The sequence below is a fragment of the Urocitellus parryii genome, chromosome 4 (genome assembly GCF_045843805.1).
Source record: "Urocitellus parryii isolate mUroPar1 chromosome 4, mUroPar1.hap1, whole genome shotgun sequence".
NCBI classification, from domain to species: domain Eukaryota; kingdom Metazoa; phylum Chordata; class Mammalia; order Rodentia; family Sciuridae; genus Urocitellus; species Urocitellus parryii.
This window is the reverse complement of record NC_135534.1, coordinates 128821749-128841372: the sequence shown is the minus strand read 5'-3', so window position 1 is coordinate 128841372 and position 19624 is coordinate 128821749. Positions and strand designations below refer to the sequence as shown.

Below are 19624 nucleotides of genomic sequence, written 5' to 3'. Positions count from 1 at the left end.
GTCTTAATGAGGACCTGGGTTCAATCCCCAGTACCACAAAAAGAAAAAGAAAAAGATGATTTAACCCTTCTGGCAGAGCCCATGGAGCTCTAACTCCCCAGAGAGAGAGAGACAACTACCACCATCAAAAAAAAAAAAAAAAACAAAAAACAACAACGACAAAAAAAAAAAAAACCTCAATTAGCAAATAAAAGAATGGACAGAAACAGAAAAATTTTCAAATTACAACCAATAATTGAAAGAAAAGGACTTTTAAATATAGAAGATAAAAATTATTAAATAAATTAATAGATATTTGAAGCCTACAAAGAATTTCTTTCTTCTTAGTCTATGACAAAATCTGTCACATTCAACCATAAAGAAAATGTCAACTGAAATAATAATATTTGTTTAAAATTTAAAATCTAAGCACTTAAAACTGAAAAGCATACAGGCAAGGATAGTATCTATCTTACTCTGTGACATTTGGGCCTGGGGCACCATGCATATGCTGAGGATGCCATTTACCAGGCATTGCAGGTACTTCAGAGTCAGCATCTCATGTAAACCCTCTATATGGCCCCACCATGTTACCCCATCCTTACAAATGCTTACTCAGGTTCAGCAAACATCCAGGACTACACAGCAAAGTTGGTATTCACACTCAAGTGTAAGAGAAAGAGAAACATAAAAGTTCATAAAGCCAAACAGAAAAAAACTGCTAAGACTGTAGAACTACCCATAATATAATACTATAAACAATTTTTTTTTTCAATCTCAAAGAAAAAAAATAGAACTGTACCTTCCTGGAATCTTGTCTTGATGGAATATAAATATAATGCCCCAAACGAGTGTCAAATGGTACAGTATATGGTCTTTTTTCAGGGATCCTGGCATCAGGCCCATCTCCACAACTTTCTTTAGTCATTGACAGGTTAAGTTTTGTTAGTTCTTCACTCAGTTGATCCACAAGAAGCTGCTGTTCTATTATTTTTTCATTCTTTGTAGAACAGAGATGAGAATTTGAATAGAGAACCTTAGCATATGTAATTAAAAATCAATTTTATAAGGACTGGAGTCATGGCTCAGTGGTGAGCACTTAGCTAGTATACATAAGGCACTGGGTTCAATCCCCAGCACCACATAAAAAAAAATAAATACCAAAATAAAGGGTATTGTATCCATCTACAACTAAAAATATTTTAAAAATAAATAATCAATTTTATATTGACCAAAATCACAAATATCTTAACAGTACAGTCAAACTTCATTTATCCAAAGGCTATCTTTCTGCTTTCTAGTGTTTTTTTTTTTAGTGGTTATTTTAGAATGAATACATACACACACACACACACACACACACACACACCATTCTCTTTTTTTTTAATCTTTATTTTATTTTTATGTGGTGCTGAGGATTGAACCCGGTGCCTCATGCATGGTAGGCAAGCGCTCTACCTCTGAGCCACAATCCCAGCCCCAAATTAGTACCATTCTAAGTGGCAAAAATCTTTTGAATAGTAAACAAGTAAGCAGCCAAAAAAGTCAATACTCAAAGACTACACCCCATCTACTGTGATTGGTTATTTTGCCACTGTGATTGGAGTAATTTAATTAGCTATCTCATGAAGAATGGACTTTTGGAGTAAAAATCCAAGAAGAAATAAGAAAGCTGAAAGACAAAATATCACATTATAGCAGAGATGTCGGGAAAGGAGAAAGTGCAGTAAAGTGAAAGCTTTTCATTAGTGAAAAAGAAAATCAGAAGCACAAAGAAACAAAAGATAACCAGCCACAAAAGATCCAGGGAGGAAGAAAACTTGGAAATCAAAGGCAGAATGAATTATAGGTCGTGTGTGTGGAAGGAAGGTAGTGTTTTATGTATCCTTTAAAGAATTTTTTTTTAGAGAGAATTTTCTTAATATTTATTTTTCAGTTTTCGGCGGACACAATATCTTTGTATGTGGTGCTGAGGATTGAACCCGGGCCACACACATGCCAGGCGAGTACGCTACCGCTTGAGCCACATCCCCAGCCCCTAAAGAAAATTTTTGAAGTGTTTCTAATCCAGATAGCTCTCTTTGTTTTTCCTGGGGATATAGCTCAGTGGTAGAGCACTCATCTAGCTTATGCAGGGTCCTGGGTTCAATCCCCAGTACCACCACCACCACCAAAAAAAAAAGTATGTAAGTTAGAAGTGTTAAGTGGAATCCCTACATTGCCTGGGAAAAGGGCAAAAGTACTAATTAATATTAGAATTTAAGTCAAGAATGAACAATATATTCTAGATTAACGATTAAAAAATAGAATAAAAGTACAACTTATAAGTTAATGGAGAAAACAACAAAAAATTTTAAAATAACCAACTGATCCAAAAGGTTAGAAAGGAATAAAAAAAAAGGAACACAGATAGAGCAGAAAGAATAAATATTATTTATTAACCAAAACATAAGAGCAATTATGCTAAATTCATGAATGAACTACATAAGATAGTAGTAAAGACTGACAGAGAGGACTTTTAAAATTAACCATATGCTGCTTATAATAAATACAAATTAAAATAGATAAGATTAAAAATAAGACTTTTTATACATTTATTTTTTAGAAGTAGTTGGACATGGGGCTGGGGATGTGGCTCAAGCGGTAGCGCACTCGCCTGCCATGCGTGCGGCCCAGGTTCGATCCTCAGCACCACATACCAACAAAGATGTTGTGTCCGCTAATAACTAAAAAATAAATATTAAAAAAAATTCTCTCTCTCTCTCTCTCTCTCTCCTCTCTCACTCTCTCTTTAAAAAAAAAAAAAAAGAAGTAGTTAGACACAATACCTTTATTTTATTTATTTATTTTTATGTGGTGCTGAGGATCCAACCCAGGGTCTCACGTGTGCTAGGTGAGTGCTCTATCACTGAGCCACAACCCCAGCCCCAAGTTTTTTTAATCAATAAAAAAAGCTGGTGCAGCTACAGTAATATCAAAATAGACTTTAATTCAAAAACCATTAGAAGCATCAAAAAGAGGGTAGCAAAAGTATAAAAATGTCAATTCACAAGGGTAAAATAACAGTTCCCCTAATTTATATGCACTTTGACACATATAATGCAAAAATTATCAGTATTACATGAAGATTTATGAAAAATCACAGTGGGAAACTTTTTTTTTTTAAATATTTATTTATTTTCTTTAGTTTTTGGTGGACACAACATCTTTGTTTGTATGTGGTGCTGAGGATCGAACCCGGGCCGCACGCATGCCAGGCGAGCGCGCTACCGCTTGAGCCACATCCCCAACCCACAGTGGGAAACTTTAACATCACTCTCTAATGACATAACAAAAAGATGAAAAAAGTGAATAAAAATACACATATGAATAACAGGATTAACTGTACCAATGATTGCAGAACAAAATTCTTTCTAAATGCAACTATAACAACAACAAAATTTGGTTTTAAACTTATCCAGAAAGCAAGTTTCAATATATTGAAAGTGTTGAAATCATGCATGGTATGCTATCTGACCACTGGCAATTAAACTAAAAGTTAATAATATAAAATTTAAAATTCCCCAAAGAGAAATAAAATAACTGTTATAATTCAAAAATCAAAGGAAAAGTCAAAATAAAAATTAAGAAAAATTTTGAGCTGAATGTAGAATTCAAGTAGAGATAAGATTAGGAAGACTTATATAAGGTGGGTGTGGTAGTATATACACCTGTAATCCTAGCTGCTCAGGAGGTTAATGCAGGAGTATTACAAGTTCAAAGTCAGCCTCAGTGTTTTGGTTTGGATGTGAGATGTCCTCCAAAAGCTCATGTATCAGACAATGCAAGAAAGTTAAGAGGAGAAATGATTGGGTTTCGAGAGAGGTGAATTAATCCCTGATAGGATTAACTGAGGATGACTAACGGGCGGGTAAGGTGTAGTTGGAGGTGGTGAGTCATTAGGGGGATACCTTTGGGATATATATTTTGCATCTGGCAAGTGGAGTCTCTATGCTTTCTGATCATCATGTGAGACACTTTCCTCCACCACTCTTCCACCTTGATATTCTCACTCACCTCGAGCCTTGAAGAATGGATCTAGCTATCTGTGGACTGAAACTTCTGAAACTGTGAGCCCTCAAATAAACTTTTCCTCCTCTAAAATTGTCAGGTCATTTAGTCACAGCAGAAAAAAATAACTAAAATACTCAGCAACTTAGCAAGATCCTGTCTTAAAAAAGAAAAAGGGTTGGAACATGGCTCAGTGGTTAAGTGCCCCTAGGTTCAATCTTTTTTTGTTTAATTTTTTTTTATTATTAGTTGTTCAAAACATTACAAAGCTCTTGACATATCATATTTCATACATTTGATTCAAGTGGATTATGAACTCCCATTTTTACCCCATATACATATTGCAGGTTCACATTGGTTACACATCCACTTTTTTACATACTGCCATACTAGTGTATGTTGTATTCTGCTGCCCTTCCTATCCTCTACTATCACCCCTCCCCTCCCCTCCCCTCTCCTCCCATCTTCTCTCTCTACCCCATCTACTGTAATTCATTTCTCTCTTTTGATTTTTCCCCCTTTCCCCTCACTTCCTCTTATATGTAATTTTGTATAACAATGAGGGTCTCCTTCCTTTACCATGCAATTTGCCTTCTCTCTCTCTTTCCCTCCCCCCTCTCTTCCCTGTTTAATGGTGATCTTCTTCTCATGCTCTTCCTCCCTATTCTGTTCTTAGTTGCTCTCCTTACATCAAAGATGACATTTGGCATTTGTTTTTTAGGGATTGGCTAGCTTCACTTAGCATAATCTGCTCTAGTGCCATCCATTTCCCTGCAAATTCCATGATTTTGTCATTTTTTAGTGCAGAATAATACTCCATTGTGTATAAATGCCACATTTTTTTTATCCATTCATCGATTGAAGGGCATCTAGGTTGGTTCCACAGTCTAGCTATGTGAACTGTGCTGCTATGAACATCGTTGTAGCAGTATCCCTATAGTATGCTCTTTTAAGGTCTTTAGGGAAGAGTCCAAGAAGGGGAATAGCTGGGTCAAATGGTGGTTCCATTCCCAGCTTTCCCAGGAATCTCCATACTGCTTTCCAAATTGGCCGCACCAATTTGCAGCCCCACCAGCAATGTACAAGAGTACCCTTTTCCCCACATCCTCGCCAGCACTTGTTGTTTAACTTCATAATGGCTGCCAATCTTACTGGAGTGAGATGGTATCTTAGGGTGGTTTTGATTGATTGATAAAAAAAAAAAGAAGTGGGGGGAGGGAGGGAGGGAGGGAGGGAGGGAGGGAGGGAGGGAGGGAGGAAGGAAGGAAGGAAGGAAGGAAGGAAGGAAGGAAGGAAGGAAGGAAGGAAAAGAAAAAGAAAGGAAGGAAGGAAGAAAAGAAGGAAGGAAGGAAGGGAGGGAGGAAAAGAAAAAGAAAGGAAGGAAGGAAGAAAAGAAGGAAGGAAGGAAGGGATAACTTTAAATGCATATATTATAAAAAGTTAAAGATCAATGAACTAATCATCTATCTAAATAAGTTAGAAATACAGCAACCTCCCTCCTTGCAAAGTAGAAAAAATTAAATAATGGACAGAAAATAATGAAATGATGAACAAATCTACAATATTGAAAATATGAATAAATATTTTCTGTGGTGCTAGGGATCAAACCTAGAGCTTCATGCAAGCGCTCTATCACTATACTACATCTCCAGCCTGAAGATTCTAATAAAATTTTTTAAAAAGCAACTTAGATGCTATCTCAAAATAAAAAATAAAAACATCTGGGGATATAGCTCAGTGGTAAACGTCCCTGGGTTCAAACCCCAGTACCAAAAAATAACAACAACAAAAAAATATTTCCACAATGAAAAATTCTCATCCAAAAAGCTTTAGGTGTCAATTAAAACATTTTTTTCAATTCAAACATTTAAGGAAGAAATAAGACCAATGTTTCACATATCCTTCTTCCAAGTTTAGAAAAAGGGAACACTACCAAACCTATATTAGAAGGCCAAATAACTTGTTGCTATATCTAATAAAAATATTATGAGAGGAAAATATAGGCCAATCTCACTTGTGAGCCTAGACACAAAAATCCTAAAAAATATATATATTAGCAAACCTAATATAGCACAATAGTGCAGAAAAGAGCTGGCATAGTAAACTTGACTGTTATCCTTTCAAAAATCAGCTACAAGGTTGTCAGGTGTCTGAGAACTTAGATTTGGGGAGGGTTCCTTGCCACGTTCCTCTCTACTAAAACACTCAGGGGTCACTCCAGGGGAACTGGACTGAATGAAATAACCACACAAGAGACAGAAATACCTTTTATTTGGGGGTACTGTGACAGCTCCTCTGACCTTCAGGGTCTGCAGAGAGAGCGAGCTTGTGCTGACCCCTTTTATTGAGGAGAAGCCATTCAAAATGAGGCAAGGGGGTCAGGTTTCAAGGCGCTGGCTGAGTCTAGCTTCACGTGATATCAGCTGGCTGCAGGTTGACTGACATCTAGGAAGGCCACACCCAGAGTAAGAGAAGGGCGCAGGGGGCTGGGGTTATAGCTCAGCAGTAGAGTGCTCGCCTAGCACTTGTGAGGCCCTGGGTTGGATCCTCAGCACCACATAAAAATAAATAAATAAAGGCATTGTGTCCAAAAACACCTAAAAAATAAATATTTTTTTTAAAAAAAGAAGAAGGGCACACACAAAGGGCATTTCCATGGAACATTCTATCCCAAATAGGGCAAGAGGGTAATACCACAAAGGAACAGGTGAGCATAGCTCGACCCATGGGGCTGCAGGAAGGCAGGCCTACACATGAAGACACATTTGGCTGCATTTTTACTACTCTCAAGATCGGGGCTACCATCTACAGCCACTTAAAAGTAGCCAGATCATCGGGGATGACCGACAGTGCCTCAAACGGATCAGGAAAGGAAAACGCTGGTCAGATGACATGGCGGCCTCCCACAGTTCCTAACTGATAACAATAGCTCATCATGCTCAAACTGTACAAGCAATGTGTTTTATACTGAACACCTGCTTTCCTTCTAGTAGTCTGTTCTAGATAGAAGGCACCTTTATGACCAGCCCTCAAGAAAATCATAGCCAAAGTCTCTACTGAGTTTCCCTGACAAACTTTTCACAGGTTGTCACAACTCACTGTTTGGAGAATTAAGCACATCCCGTGTGACTCCACCTGAAGATAACTCTTTGAAGCCTGAACTTGGTTTCCCCTAAACTTTGTTCCATGTGCTTTTTCCATTTGCTGATGGCTTTTGATTTCATCAAGACACCTATCCTTTCACTGTAATAAATCTTAGTCACAAGACAGCTATATGCTGAGTCCTCCTAGTACATTATCCAACCTGAGGATGGGTCTTGGGAGCCTCAACTCAACATTATTTCACAACAAAAGAAGGGGGTTATTCCAGGAATGCACTGGTTTAAAATTAGAACAACCAAGGTCATTCACTACATTAGTAGAATAAGTGAGAAATGTTGTATGATTAAAAATCATTTGAGAGGCTGGGTTGTGGCTCAGCAGCAGAGTGCCTGCCTACCACATTTGAGGCCCTGGGTTTGATCCGAAGCACCACATAAAAATAAAAGTATTGTGTCCATCCACAACAAAAAATATATTTTTAAAAAAATCATTTGAGCTTGGCATGGTGGTGCACATGTGTAATACCAGCAAATGAGGAAGCTGAGGCAGGAGGATTGCAAGCTCGAGGCCAGCCTCAGCTATTTAGTGAAGGCCTAAACAACTTAGTGAGACCTTCTCTCAAAATAAAAAAGGGCTGGGGATATTGCTCAGTGGTAGTTTGATAAAGGGTGAATAAATAACACTTGTAGTAAATATGGTACGTAACAGTGGTATGTTGAAAGCTTCTCTATGATTAGAAACAATGCAGGAATCACTACCTGTACTCACCTATATATTGGAGATCCCAGCAAAATACAGAAAGGCAAGAAAAAGAAAGAAAAGGTTAAAAGATAGTAAAGAAAGAAATAAAACTCATCATTTACAGATGATAAAATTATACAATCATAAATAAAAACCTACAAGGATTTATAAATAAAACATCAGAATTAAAGGGCTGGGGATGTAGCCCAGTGGTAAAGTACCCCTGGGTTCAAGTCCTAGTAACCAAAAAAGAAAAAAAAAAGTGGGGAGAACAGTGGTGAAAGAAGAGTCTCTTCAATAAATGATGCTAGGGCAACTGGTATCTATATGAAAAGAAAAATAAATGAAAGCTGACCTTTACCTTATCCACAAAAATCAATTCTAGGAGGAAGATAGAGCCAATGTAAAGGGCAAAATGATAAATCTCCTGGAAGATAATATAGAAAATATACTCAAAGGAAAAGTGTATAAATAGAAAACAAACATTAATCTTATAGAAAAAGACTATTGAATTTTATTATAATACAAAATATTTTCATCAGAAATCACCACTAAAGCTGATGCAGTTATACCTGTAATCCCAGCTACTTGGGAAGCTGAGGCAGGAGGAACAATCTCAATTTGGAGACTCCCTAGGGAAACTTAGCAAGACCTTATCTCAAAATAAAATCAAAAGGTCTACAGATATAGGTCACTGGTAGATTGCTTGGTTAACACACACAGGGACCTGTGTTCAATCCCCAGTACACCTGGGGGTGGGAGAAGAGCCATGGAAGCTTAGGAGGCTGAGGCAGGAGGACTGCAAATTCAAGGCCAGCCTCAGCAACTTAGTGAGGCCCTAAATAACTTAATGAGACTGTGTCTCAAAAAATATAAAGGACTGGGATGTGGCTAAATGGTTAAGAGCCCCTAGGTGCAATCCCTGGTTTAAAAAAAAAAAAAGACACCACTGAGACCAAAACCTAAGTCACAGAAATAGAAATAATATTTGCAAAATCATATTCAGAACATGTACCAAAATTCTATAAATTTATTTAAAACACTGACAATTCAATAGAAAAAAACAAACAAAAGACTTGAATTAGCACTTCACAAAAGAAGATATTCAAATAACCAACAATATATGAAAAAATGTTTAATCTCACTAATCATGAGAGAAATGCAAATTAAAAGCACAATAAAAGCCAGGTATGATGGCACACACCTGTAATCCCAGCAGCTCAGGAGGTTAAGGCAGGAGGATGTAGAGTTCCAGGCTAGCCTCAGCAAATCCGCAAGGCCCTAATCAAGTCAGTGAGACCCTGTCTCTAAATAAAATATATTTTAAAAAAGGGCTGGGGATATGGCCCAGCGGTTAAATACCCCTAGGTTCAGTTCCCAGTACCAAAACACAAAAATAAAAAACCACACTTCAAAGTACAAAACTCAACAGTACTACAGATACAAAAATACAGAGAGAATCAAACCCTACCAACATAAAAACCACCAACCCAAAAAGATAAATAGGATGGGAAAAAAGTAATAAAAGACAAACAAAGCAAACAGGAAAAAAAATAAACAGAATGACAGGATGTATTTTTATTTATCAGTAGTAACCTTGAAAATAAGCAGATTAAATCCCTCAATTAAAAGATGGGGGGTTGTGGTAGTAGCTCAATGGTAGAGCACTCGCCTAGCACGGGCAAGACCCTGGGTTCCATCCCCAAAACCACATAAAAATAAATAAATAAAGATATTGTGTCCAACTACAACTAAAAAATAAATATTAAAAAAAAAAAAGACTAGGGCTGGGGTTGTGGCTCAGCAATAGAGCGCTTGCCTAGCACGTGCGAAGCCCTGGGTTCGAACCTCAGCACCACATAAAAATAAATAAATAAGGGTATTGTGTCCAACTACAACTAAAAAATAAATATTAAAAAAAAAGACTAGGGATGGGGTTGTGGCTCAGCAATAGAGCACTTGCCTAGCACGTGCGAAGCCCTGGGTTCAAACCTCAGCACCACATAAAAATAAATAAATAAGGGTATTGTGTCCAACTACAACTATAAAATAAATATTAAAAAAAGATAAAGACTAGCTGAGTAGATAAAAGCAAAAAGCAAAACCTCAACAGAAAAACACAGACCCAACCATATGCTGTTCATAAGAAACTTACTTCACTGGTAAAGAAAAATAGGCTGAAAGTGAAGGGGTAGAAAAATGAATATATATACCCTGCAAATGGAAACCAGAAATAAAGAGGGGTTGGACTCTTCTCTCTCACCATATCAAAAATCAACTAAAAAAAAGGATGAAAGATCTTTGATATAAGGAGAGCAACTAAGAACAGAATAGGGAGGAAGAGCGTGAGAAGATCACCATTAAACAGGGACGAGGGGGGGGGAGAGAGAGAGAGAAGTGAAATTGCATGGTAAAGGAAGGAGACCCTCATTGTTATACAAAATTACATATAAGAGGAAGTGAGGGGAAAGGGAAAAAAAACGAGAGAGAAATGAATTACAGTAGATGGGGTAGAGAGAGAAGAGGGGAGGGGAGGGGGGGAGGGGAGGGGAAGGGAGGGGGGATAGTGGAGGATAGGAAAGGCAGCAGAATACAACATACACTAGTATGGCAGTATTTATTTTTTTATTTATTTTTTTTTTAAAGAGAGTGAGAGAGGAGAGAGAGAGAGAATTTTTAATATTTATTTTTTAGTTCTCGGCGGACACAACATCTTTGTTGGTATGTGGTGCTGAGGATCGAACCTGGGCCGCACGCATGGCAGGCGAGTGCGCTACCGCTTGAGCCACATCCCCAGCCCAGTATGGCAGTATTTAAAAAAGTGGATGTGTAACCGATGTGAACCTGCAATATGAATATGGGGTAAAAATGGGAGTTCATAATCCACTTGAATCAAATGTATGAAATATGATATGTCAAGAGCTTTGTAATGTTTTGAACAACTAATAATTTAAAAAAATGGATGACAGGCTGGGGATGTGGCTCAAGTGGTAGTGCGCTAGCCTGGCATGCGTGCAGCCCGGGTTCGATCCTCAGCACCACATACAAACAAAGATGTTGTGTCCACCGAAAACTGAAAAATAAATATTAAAATTCTCTCTCTCTCTCTAAAAAAAAAAAAGGTTATTAAAAAAAAATGGATGAAAGACTTACCATCTGACACTGCTAGAAAAATTTCAGGGAAAAGCAAAAACTTACAAATGGGATTATAACAAACTAAAATGTTTCTGCACAACAAAGGAATCAATCAACAGAGTAAAGGACAACCTACATAATGGGAGAAAATATTTGCAAATTATTTATCCAATAAGGGATAGATTCCAAAATTTATAAAGAACTTAAATGACTCAACAGCATAATACTAAAAGTATTTTAAAATGGACAAATGACCTGAATAGCCATTTCCCAGAAAAATATATACAAATGGCCAACAGAAATATGAAAAAATGCCCAAGGAGACTACTTATCAAGGAAATGCAAAACAAAACCATAATGAGATATCATCTTAGCTCAATTAGAATAGCTATTATCAAAAAGAACATAGCCAGGTTTGGTGGCACATGCCTGTAATCCCAGCAGCTCAGGAGCCCGAGACAGGAGGATTTCTAGTTCAAAGCCAGCCTCAGCAATGGTGAGGTGCTAAACAATTCAGTGAGACCCTGTCTCTAAATAAAATACAAAGCAGGGTTGAGGATGTGGCTCAGTGGTTGAGTACCCCTGAGTTCAATCCCCAGTACCCTGTCCCCCCGCCCCCAAAAAGGGAAAACACAACAAAATAAAACAAATGCTAGGGAAGATGCAGAGAAAAGAGAACTTTCATACACTGTCAGTAGGAACATAAATTTAGTACAGCTACTATGGAAAACAATATGGAGATTCTGAAAAAAAAACTAGAAGTAGAATTATCATATAATCCAAAAATCTCACTACGGGGTATATTTGCAAAAGAACTGAAATTAGTAAGTCAAAGAACCATCTGCAGTGTCATGTTTACTGCAGCACTATTCACAAGAGCAAAGATATTCCATTATCATAGGTATCCAACAATAGATAAATGGATAAAGAAAATGTGGTATACATACACAATGAAATATTATTTACTTATAAAAAAGAATGAAATTTTATCATTTACAGCAACATGGATGGAACTGGAGGGCTGTATGTTAAGTGAAATAATTCGGGCACAGAAAGACATAACTGCATGTGGAAGTTAAAATACTACAGTTGCCACCAGAGCCTAGGGAGGATTTGGGAAAGAAAAATGCATAGATGATAAATGTGCACAAGGGTGCAACTGAACAGATAAATAACTTCTAATGTTCTATTGCACAGTATGACAAATATGGCTTATGGTTCAATGAGTATTTCAAAATAGCCAGTATAGAATCAGGGTGATATGCAGAATTTAAACAGATCAATTTCAAGTGACGAAATAGCAGATGTCATCAAAAGTCTACCAACCAAGACAAGCCCAGGACCAGATGGATATATAGCCAAGTTCTATAAGACCTTTAAAGAAGAACTAATGCCAATACTCTCCAATTTATTTCAGGAAATAGAAAAAGAGGCAGCATTTCCAAACTCATTCTATGAGGCCAATATCACTCCAAAACTAGGCAAAGACACATCAAAAAAAGAAAACTTCAGACCAATATCTCTAAAGAACATAGATGCAAAAATACTCAATAAAATTCTGGCAAATCGAATACAAAAACATATCAAAAAGATTGTGCATCATGATTAATTGGGATTCCTCCCAGGGATGCAAGATTGGTTCAACATACAGATATCGATAAATATAATTCATCATATCAATAGACTTAAAGATAAGAATCATATGATCATCTCAATAGACACAGAAAAAGCATTTGACAAAATACAGCACCCCTTTATGTTCAAAACACTAGAAAAACTTGGGATAACAGGAACATATATCAACATCCTAAAGGCTATCTATGCTAAGCCCCAGGCCAATATCATTCAAAATGGAGAAAAATTGAAAGCATTTCCTGTAAAAACTGGAACAAGACAGGGATGCCCTCTTTCACCACTTCTATTTAACATAGTTCTTGAAACACTGGCTAGAGCAATTAGATAGACAAAAGAAATTAAAGGGATACACATAGGAAAACAAGAACTCAAATTATCACTATTTGCTGATGATATGATTCTATACCTGGAAGACCCTAAAAGTTCCACCAGAAAACTCCTAGAACTAGCAAATGAATTCAGCAAAGTAGAGGATATAAAATCAACACCCATAAATCAAAGGCATTTCTCTATATCAGTGACAAATCCTCAGAAAGGAAAATGAGGAAAACTACCCCATTCTCAATAGCCTCAAAAAAAAAAAAAAAAAACACTTGGGAATCAACTTAAAAAAAGAGGTGAAAGATCTATACAATGAAAACTACAGAACACTAAAGAAAGAAATCAAAGAAGACCTTAGAAGATGGAAATATCTACCTTTCTCTTGGATAGGCAGAATTAATATTATCAAAATGACCATACTACCAAAAACATTATACAGATTTAATGCAATTCCAATCAGAATCCCAATGACATTTTTCATAGAAGTAGAAAAGGCAGTCATGAAATTCATCTGGAAAAATAAGAGGCCGGAATAGCTTAAGCAATCCTTAGCAGGAAGAGTGAAGCAGGTGGCATCACTATACCAGATCTTAAACTATACTACAGAGCAATAGTAACAAAAACAGCATGATATTGGCACCAAATTAGACTGCTAGACCAATGGTACAGAATAGAGGACACAGAGACTAACCCACAAAATTACAATTATCTTTTATTAGACAATGGTGCCAAGAACATACATTGGAGTAAAGATAGCCTCTTCAACAAATGTGCTGGGAAAACTGGAAATCCATATGCAACAAAATGAGATTAAACCCCTTATCTCTCATCATGCACAAAACTCAACTCAAAATGGATCAAGGACTTAAGAATAAAACGAGAGACCCTGCATCTAACAGAAGAAAAAGTAGGCCCTAATCTCCATCAGGTGGGATTAGGCCCCGACTTCCTTAATAAGATTCCTGTGGAACAAGAAGTAAAATCAAGAATCAATAAATGGGATGGACTCAAACTAAAAAGTTTCTTCTCAGCAAAAGAAACAATCTATGAAGTAAATAGAGAGCCTACATCTTGGGAGAAAATCTTTACTCTTCACACATCAGATAGAGCACTAAAAACTAGGGTACATAAAGAACTCAAAAAGCTAAACACCAAAAAAAACCCCAAAAAACCCAAATAACTCAATCAATAAATGGGTCAAGGACCTGAAGAGACACTTCTTAGAAGATGATGTACAATCAATTAACAAATACATGAAAAAATGTTCATCATCACTACCAATTAGATAAATGCAAATTAAAACCACTCTAAGATTTCATCTCACTCCAGTCAGAATGGAAGCTATTATGAATACAAACAACAATAAGTGTTGGTGCGGACGTTGGGGAAAAGGTACACTCATACACTGCTGGTGGGACTGCAAATTGGTGCAGCCAATATGGAAAGCAGTATGAAGATTTCTTGGAAAATTGGGAATGGAACCACCATTTACCTCTTCTCGGTCTATACCTAAAGGACTTAAAAACAGCATTCTATAGGGACACGGCCACATCAATGTTTATAGCAGCACAATTCACAATAGCTAAACTGTGAAATCAACCTAGATGCCCTTCAATAGATGAATAGATAAGAAAAAGTGTGGCACATATACACAAAGGAATATTATTCAGTAATAAAAAGAGAATAAAATCATGGCATTTGCAGGTAAATGGATGGAGTTAGATAAGATAATGCTAAGTGAGGTCAGCCAATCCCAAAAAACAAATGCCAAAAGTTTTCTTTGATATAAGGAGGCTGATTCATAGTGGGATCATGGAGGAATAGATGAACTCTAGATAGGGCAGAGGGGTTGGAGGGGAAGGGAGGCGGCATGGGATAATTAATGATGGTGGAATGTGATGATTATTACTATCCAAAATACATGTATGAAGACATGAATTGGTGTGAATATACTATATATACAATCACAGATATGAAAAATTGTGCTCTATATATGTAATAAGAATTGTAATGCAATTCTTATTTTTTAAATTACATTTAAAAAATAGCTAGTATAGAGGATTTAGAATGTTCCAGGCATAAAGAAATTACATACATCTGAGGTGATAAATATACTAACTTTTCTCATTTGATAAAATATGTGCAATTATTATGTGTCAATTTTGTAAAAAATTTTAAGTGCAGCACAGTGGAACATGCCTGTAATCCTCGGGAAGCTGAGGCAGGAGAATAGTAATTTTGAAGCAAGCCTCGGCAACTTAGCAATATCTAGTCTCAAAATAAAAAATGAAAAGGGCCAGGGATGTGACTCAGTGGCAGAGCACCACTGGGTGCAACCAATATCAAGAAAAAAAAGTAATTCTAATGTTTTATAGTACAGTAGGGTAACTATAGTTTATAGTTATAATATAGAGTTATAATATTCTAATTTATGTATACAACAATCTAGTATGTTTTATAAAGTCTACAACACTCTAGCATATATGTTTTATAAAACTAGAGGAAAGGGTTAAAAAGGTCCAAATGTTAGAAATAATAAATGTATAAGATGGAAATGCTAACTACCCTAATTTAATCATTACACACTGTATGTACTGGATTATCACATTACACACCACAAATACATGCAAACATAATTACACAATTAGAAGGGTTAAAAATAAAATAATATTAAAATCAAAATCTAATTTGTATTGGATCAGATAATTTCTTAGGGCACTAATTATTTTACTGATAGGAAACTAAAGGCTTTAAATGATATTAACTATTTTTGGGGATGGTTAGGGAGTGACTGCCAAGGTTCATACTCAGTATTAAACTGCGCACATATCTATGTTAATGATAGGAATGCTAAGATACAGAATATGGAAGATTTAACCAAAGTTAAAGAGCAAATCACTGCTGGTCTTTGTGGTTCATGCCTGGCTGAGGCAGGAGGACCAAAAGTTTGAGGCTAGCCTTGGCAACTTAGGAAGACCCTGTCTCAAAATTTAAAAAATTAAAAAAAAAAAAAGAGCTGGGATATGGCATCTTAATAGTGTACCCCTGGGTCAATTACCCAGTACTAAAAAAAAAAAAAAAAAAAAAAAAAAAAAAGAAGAAGAAATCATCCATAGGTAAAAAGATAATCTAGTAAATTAAAAAGTTTAAATTATACGTTTATCTTTCAGATCTTTTGTGTTTGGTTTGGTTTGGTTTGGTGGTGTTGAGGACTGAATTCAGAGACCAGGCAAGCACTCTACCACTGAGCAACATCCCAGCCCTATTTTCCAACTCTTAATATCATGTTGCCTAGTACCTTTGTAAACAACTGAAGGAGAAATATAGAGAAAAGATAATTATAATATAATTTGTAAATTAAGTCCTTGGATATTGATATTATCTTTATATTTGTAAAACAGAAGTCTGACTAACAATAAAAATGTTTTCCCCTTGCTAGGGGCAGAGGCACACGCCTGTAATCCCAGCAGCTCGAGAGGCTGAAGCAGGAGGATCTCAAGTTCAAAGCCAGCTTCAGCAATGGCAAGGTGCTAGGCAACTCAATGAGACCTTGTCTCTAAATAAAATACAAAATAGGGCTGGAGATGTAGCTCAGTGGTTGAGTGGCCCTGAATTCAATCCTCCATACCAAAAAAAAAAAAGAATCCTTAAGCAGATTAAGGGGGAAACCTATAATTCTTTCAGTATAGAACTCTTCAACTGAAATATCCTTTTGGAAATGAACCCACTTACACTTAAAATCTATTAGTTATGTATTACATCTACTGAGCTAAATATAAGAAACCCTACCTGTAACCTATTCACTTTTTGAGCTTCTTTCAAAGAAACAACATGTCCTTTGTTTTCCTGTACCATCATTTGCACTTGATCCTTTAGTTCCTTCACCTCCAGTTCCTTCTGATTAAATACTACTTCATCAGCAGCAAGAGCACACTGGGAAGGAAAGAAGGCACATGTGATATTCACCACAGAAAATACTCAGAAGAACCTATATAATACCACAAAAAAATCATGATTTAATGACAGCTTGACAATGTCTCTTAAATTCATCTTATCCTTTTCATTTTTACTTTTTTCTGGTTTCTAAGAAAGACAGAAACAGTTGAGGGACCTATCATAGTTGTAACATAGGAATTAACTACTATGAAGACAGAAATTTTTATTTCCTGCATATGAAAACTAGTTATCTAGTTTAATTAAATAGTTACCTAGGTTCTAGAGAACATTTTACAAGTTTGCAAGAATCACTGTGAGATTTTAATGTGGGTTTTTAAAAATCAAAGAGTTCTTATTTTCCAAACTGACCTACAGAGTTTAAGAACATATTTGGACATTTAAATAAAGTATATTTGCAGATTTTGTATTCTTTCACTATTAAGAGATATATTTTGAAGCCTGAAAAGATGATTAAGCAGTTTTAGTACTTTGTTTCTGGTGAAACTAGTCTGTTTTAAAGTAAACTTGGATTATGCAAATAATAATTATTGAATAATCTTTAAGTTAAACAGAAAATTATTTGCCAAGGGCCTACACTTCATGCCAGATACTGACTCTCTCTCTCTGTGTATATGCATGTATGTATTATATATATATTTGGGGGGGGTACTGGAAATTGAACCCAGGTGCACTTTAGCACTAAGCTACAATCCCAGCCCTTTTTATTTTTATTTTGAGACAGGGCCTTGCTAAATTGCTTAGGGCCTCATTAAGTTGCTGAGGCTGGCCTCAAACTTCCTATCCTCTTATCTCAGCCTCCCAAATTGCTAGGACTACAGAAGTGCACCATCACAGCTGGCTCCCCTGCTTAGTATTTTAAAAATTTCAGTGAGTAAACATGATTCCTTTACATTTAAGAAACTAAGGCTCAGTGAGATTAAATCTCTTTCCAGATGATACAGTGTATCCAAACCCCTGAGATTAAATTCTAGGGACCTATTTCTTCTTTCTTTTTTTTGGGGGGGGACATACAAGAGATTGAACCCAGGGGCACTTAACCATTGAGCCACATCCCCAGCCCTTTTTTATATTTTTTTTATTAGAGACAGGGTATTACTGAGTTGCTTAGGGCCTCGATAAATTGCTGAGACTAACTTTGAACTCATGATCCTCCTGCGTCAGCCTCCTGAGCTGCTGGGATTATAGGCAGGAACCACAGAGCCTGGTATCCCACCTCCCTTTGTTTTGGTACCAGAGATTAGACTCAGGAGCACTAAACCACTGAGCCACATCCCTAGCCCTATTGTGTATTTTATTTAGAGACAGAGTCTCACTGAGTTGTTTAGTACCTCACTTTTGCTGAGGCTGGCTTTCAACTCGTAATCCTCCTATCTCAGCCTCTCAAGGTGCTGGGATTACAGGCGTGGACCACCACACATGGCTCCTATTTCTTTTTTGAGACACACATACACACACACACACACAAAGATGCACTCATTCGTATTCTAACTTTCCTTCACAGGAATGTTCTTTCTACAAGGCGACAGGTATAGCCAAGAATGAGTAGTTCATTTACAAAAATACTGCTCTCTTTACAAAAAAGATTTAATCAACAAAATGAAGATGTTTGCAGTATGTGTATGACTCATCCAGAGGTGACACAGCAGTGGATGGGATCCTGTACTGGGAACCCTGGTCTAAAGCCAGCCTTGATTTTTATCACAGCTTCATAGCAGGACTCTAGGCAAGTCCCTTCTTTTCTGTTTGGATTCTTCACCAAATTAGGAGGGGAAGTGATGCTGATTATCCTTATAATGCTTTATGGCTGCATAACCTATAGTTACATCTGTAAATTAAGATATAATTCTCATTAGTTAATATCTTCTTTCTGTAGGCAACTAATTGAGAAATTTAAAATATAACTTCTAGTTTGGTATATTTAAGTACAAATTATTTATAACTTAGTTTTATTTGGTTTACTATTTATTTAAAAAGTTTTTATCTCTTCAAAATATGTACCTTCACATACTATTCTTTTTTAAAAAAATATTTATTTTTCAGCTGTAGTTGGACATAATACCTTTGTTTTATTTATTTATTTTTATGTGGTGCTGAGGATCGAACTCAGGGCTTTGCACGTGCTAGATGAGCGCTCAACTACTGAGTCACAACCCTAGCCCATACATACTATTCTTATATCCAAAATTTGGAATAAAAAAATTCCTTACAGAGGTATTTATAAGGAGGTAGAGTATTCCAATAATTGACTAATGGTGAAAAATCAGACTGTAATACTATCTGGCAGCTTCTAAAAAGGAGATGATGATCTCAAAATGATGCTTACTTTCCTCACAATAATCTGGCTAATACTGCATCTGTGAAATGGTCTACGATCTTATGTTAGCCAAGAATTTTTAAAATTAAGCACTTACCTGCTTGCCTAATAGACTCAAGAAGCAGGACTGAGAAGAGAAAATATTCCTGCTTCTTCTCATGCAGAGCATGCCTCACCTTGTTACCTTGGCTAGCAATCTCCTTAAGCAGTCCATCTTACCAAGCTGCCCTCACAATAACCTTTGGGATGTTTCCCTACATATGTCTATAAATCTCATCCCTTAGCTTGCCACTGTTAAACTCCCTAGGCACAAAGACAGGAAAAGTAAATTAGAAGAGATATTTATTGAGCCTTACAAAATGGAACATATTCATAAATATTCCTGCTGCA

General features: G+C 36.5%; 1 protein-coding gene across 3 annotated transcripts in view; it reads right to left on the bottom strand.

The window, feature by feature from the left end:
* Kif27 (kinesin family member 27) overlaps window positions 1-19624 on the bottom strand; it is a 99803-nt gene that overhangs the window by 60527 nt on the left and 19652 nt on the right. For all 3 annotated transcript variants that reach the window (XM_026412475.2, XM_026412476.2, XM_026412477.2), the window contains 2 exons: window positions 16753-16896; window positions 782-979 (listed from right to left, as the gene is read on the bottom strand). In XM_026412475.2, the coding sequence (XP_026268260.2) occupies window positions 782-979; window positions 16753-16896 (342 nt within the window). The remainder of the gene's footprint in view (window positions 1-781; window positions 980-16752; window positions 16897-19624) is intronic.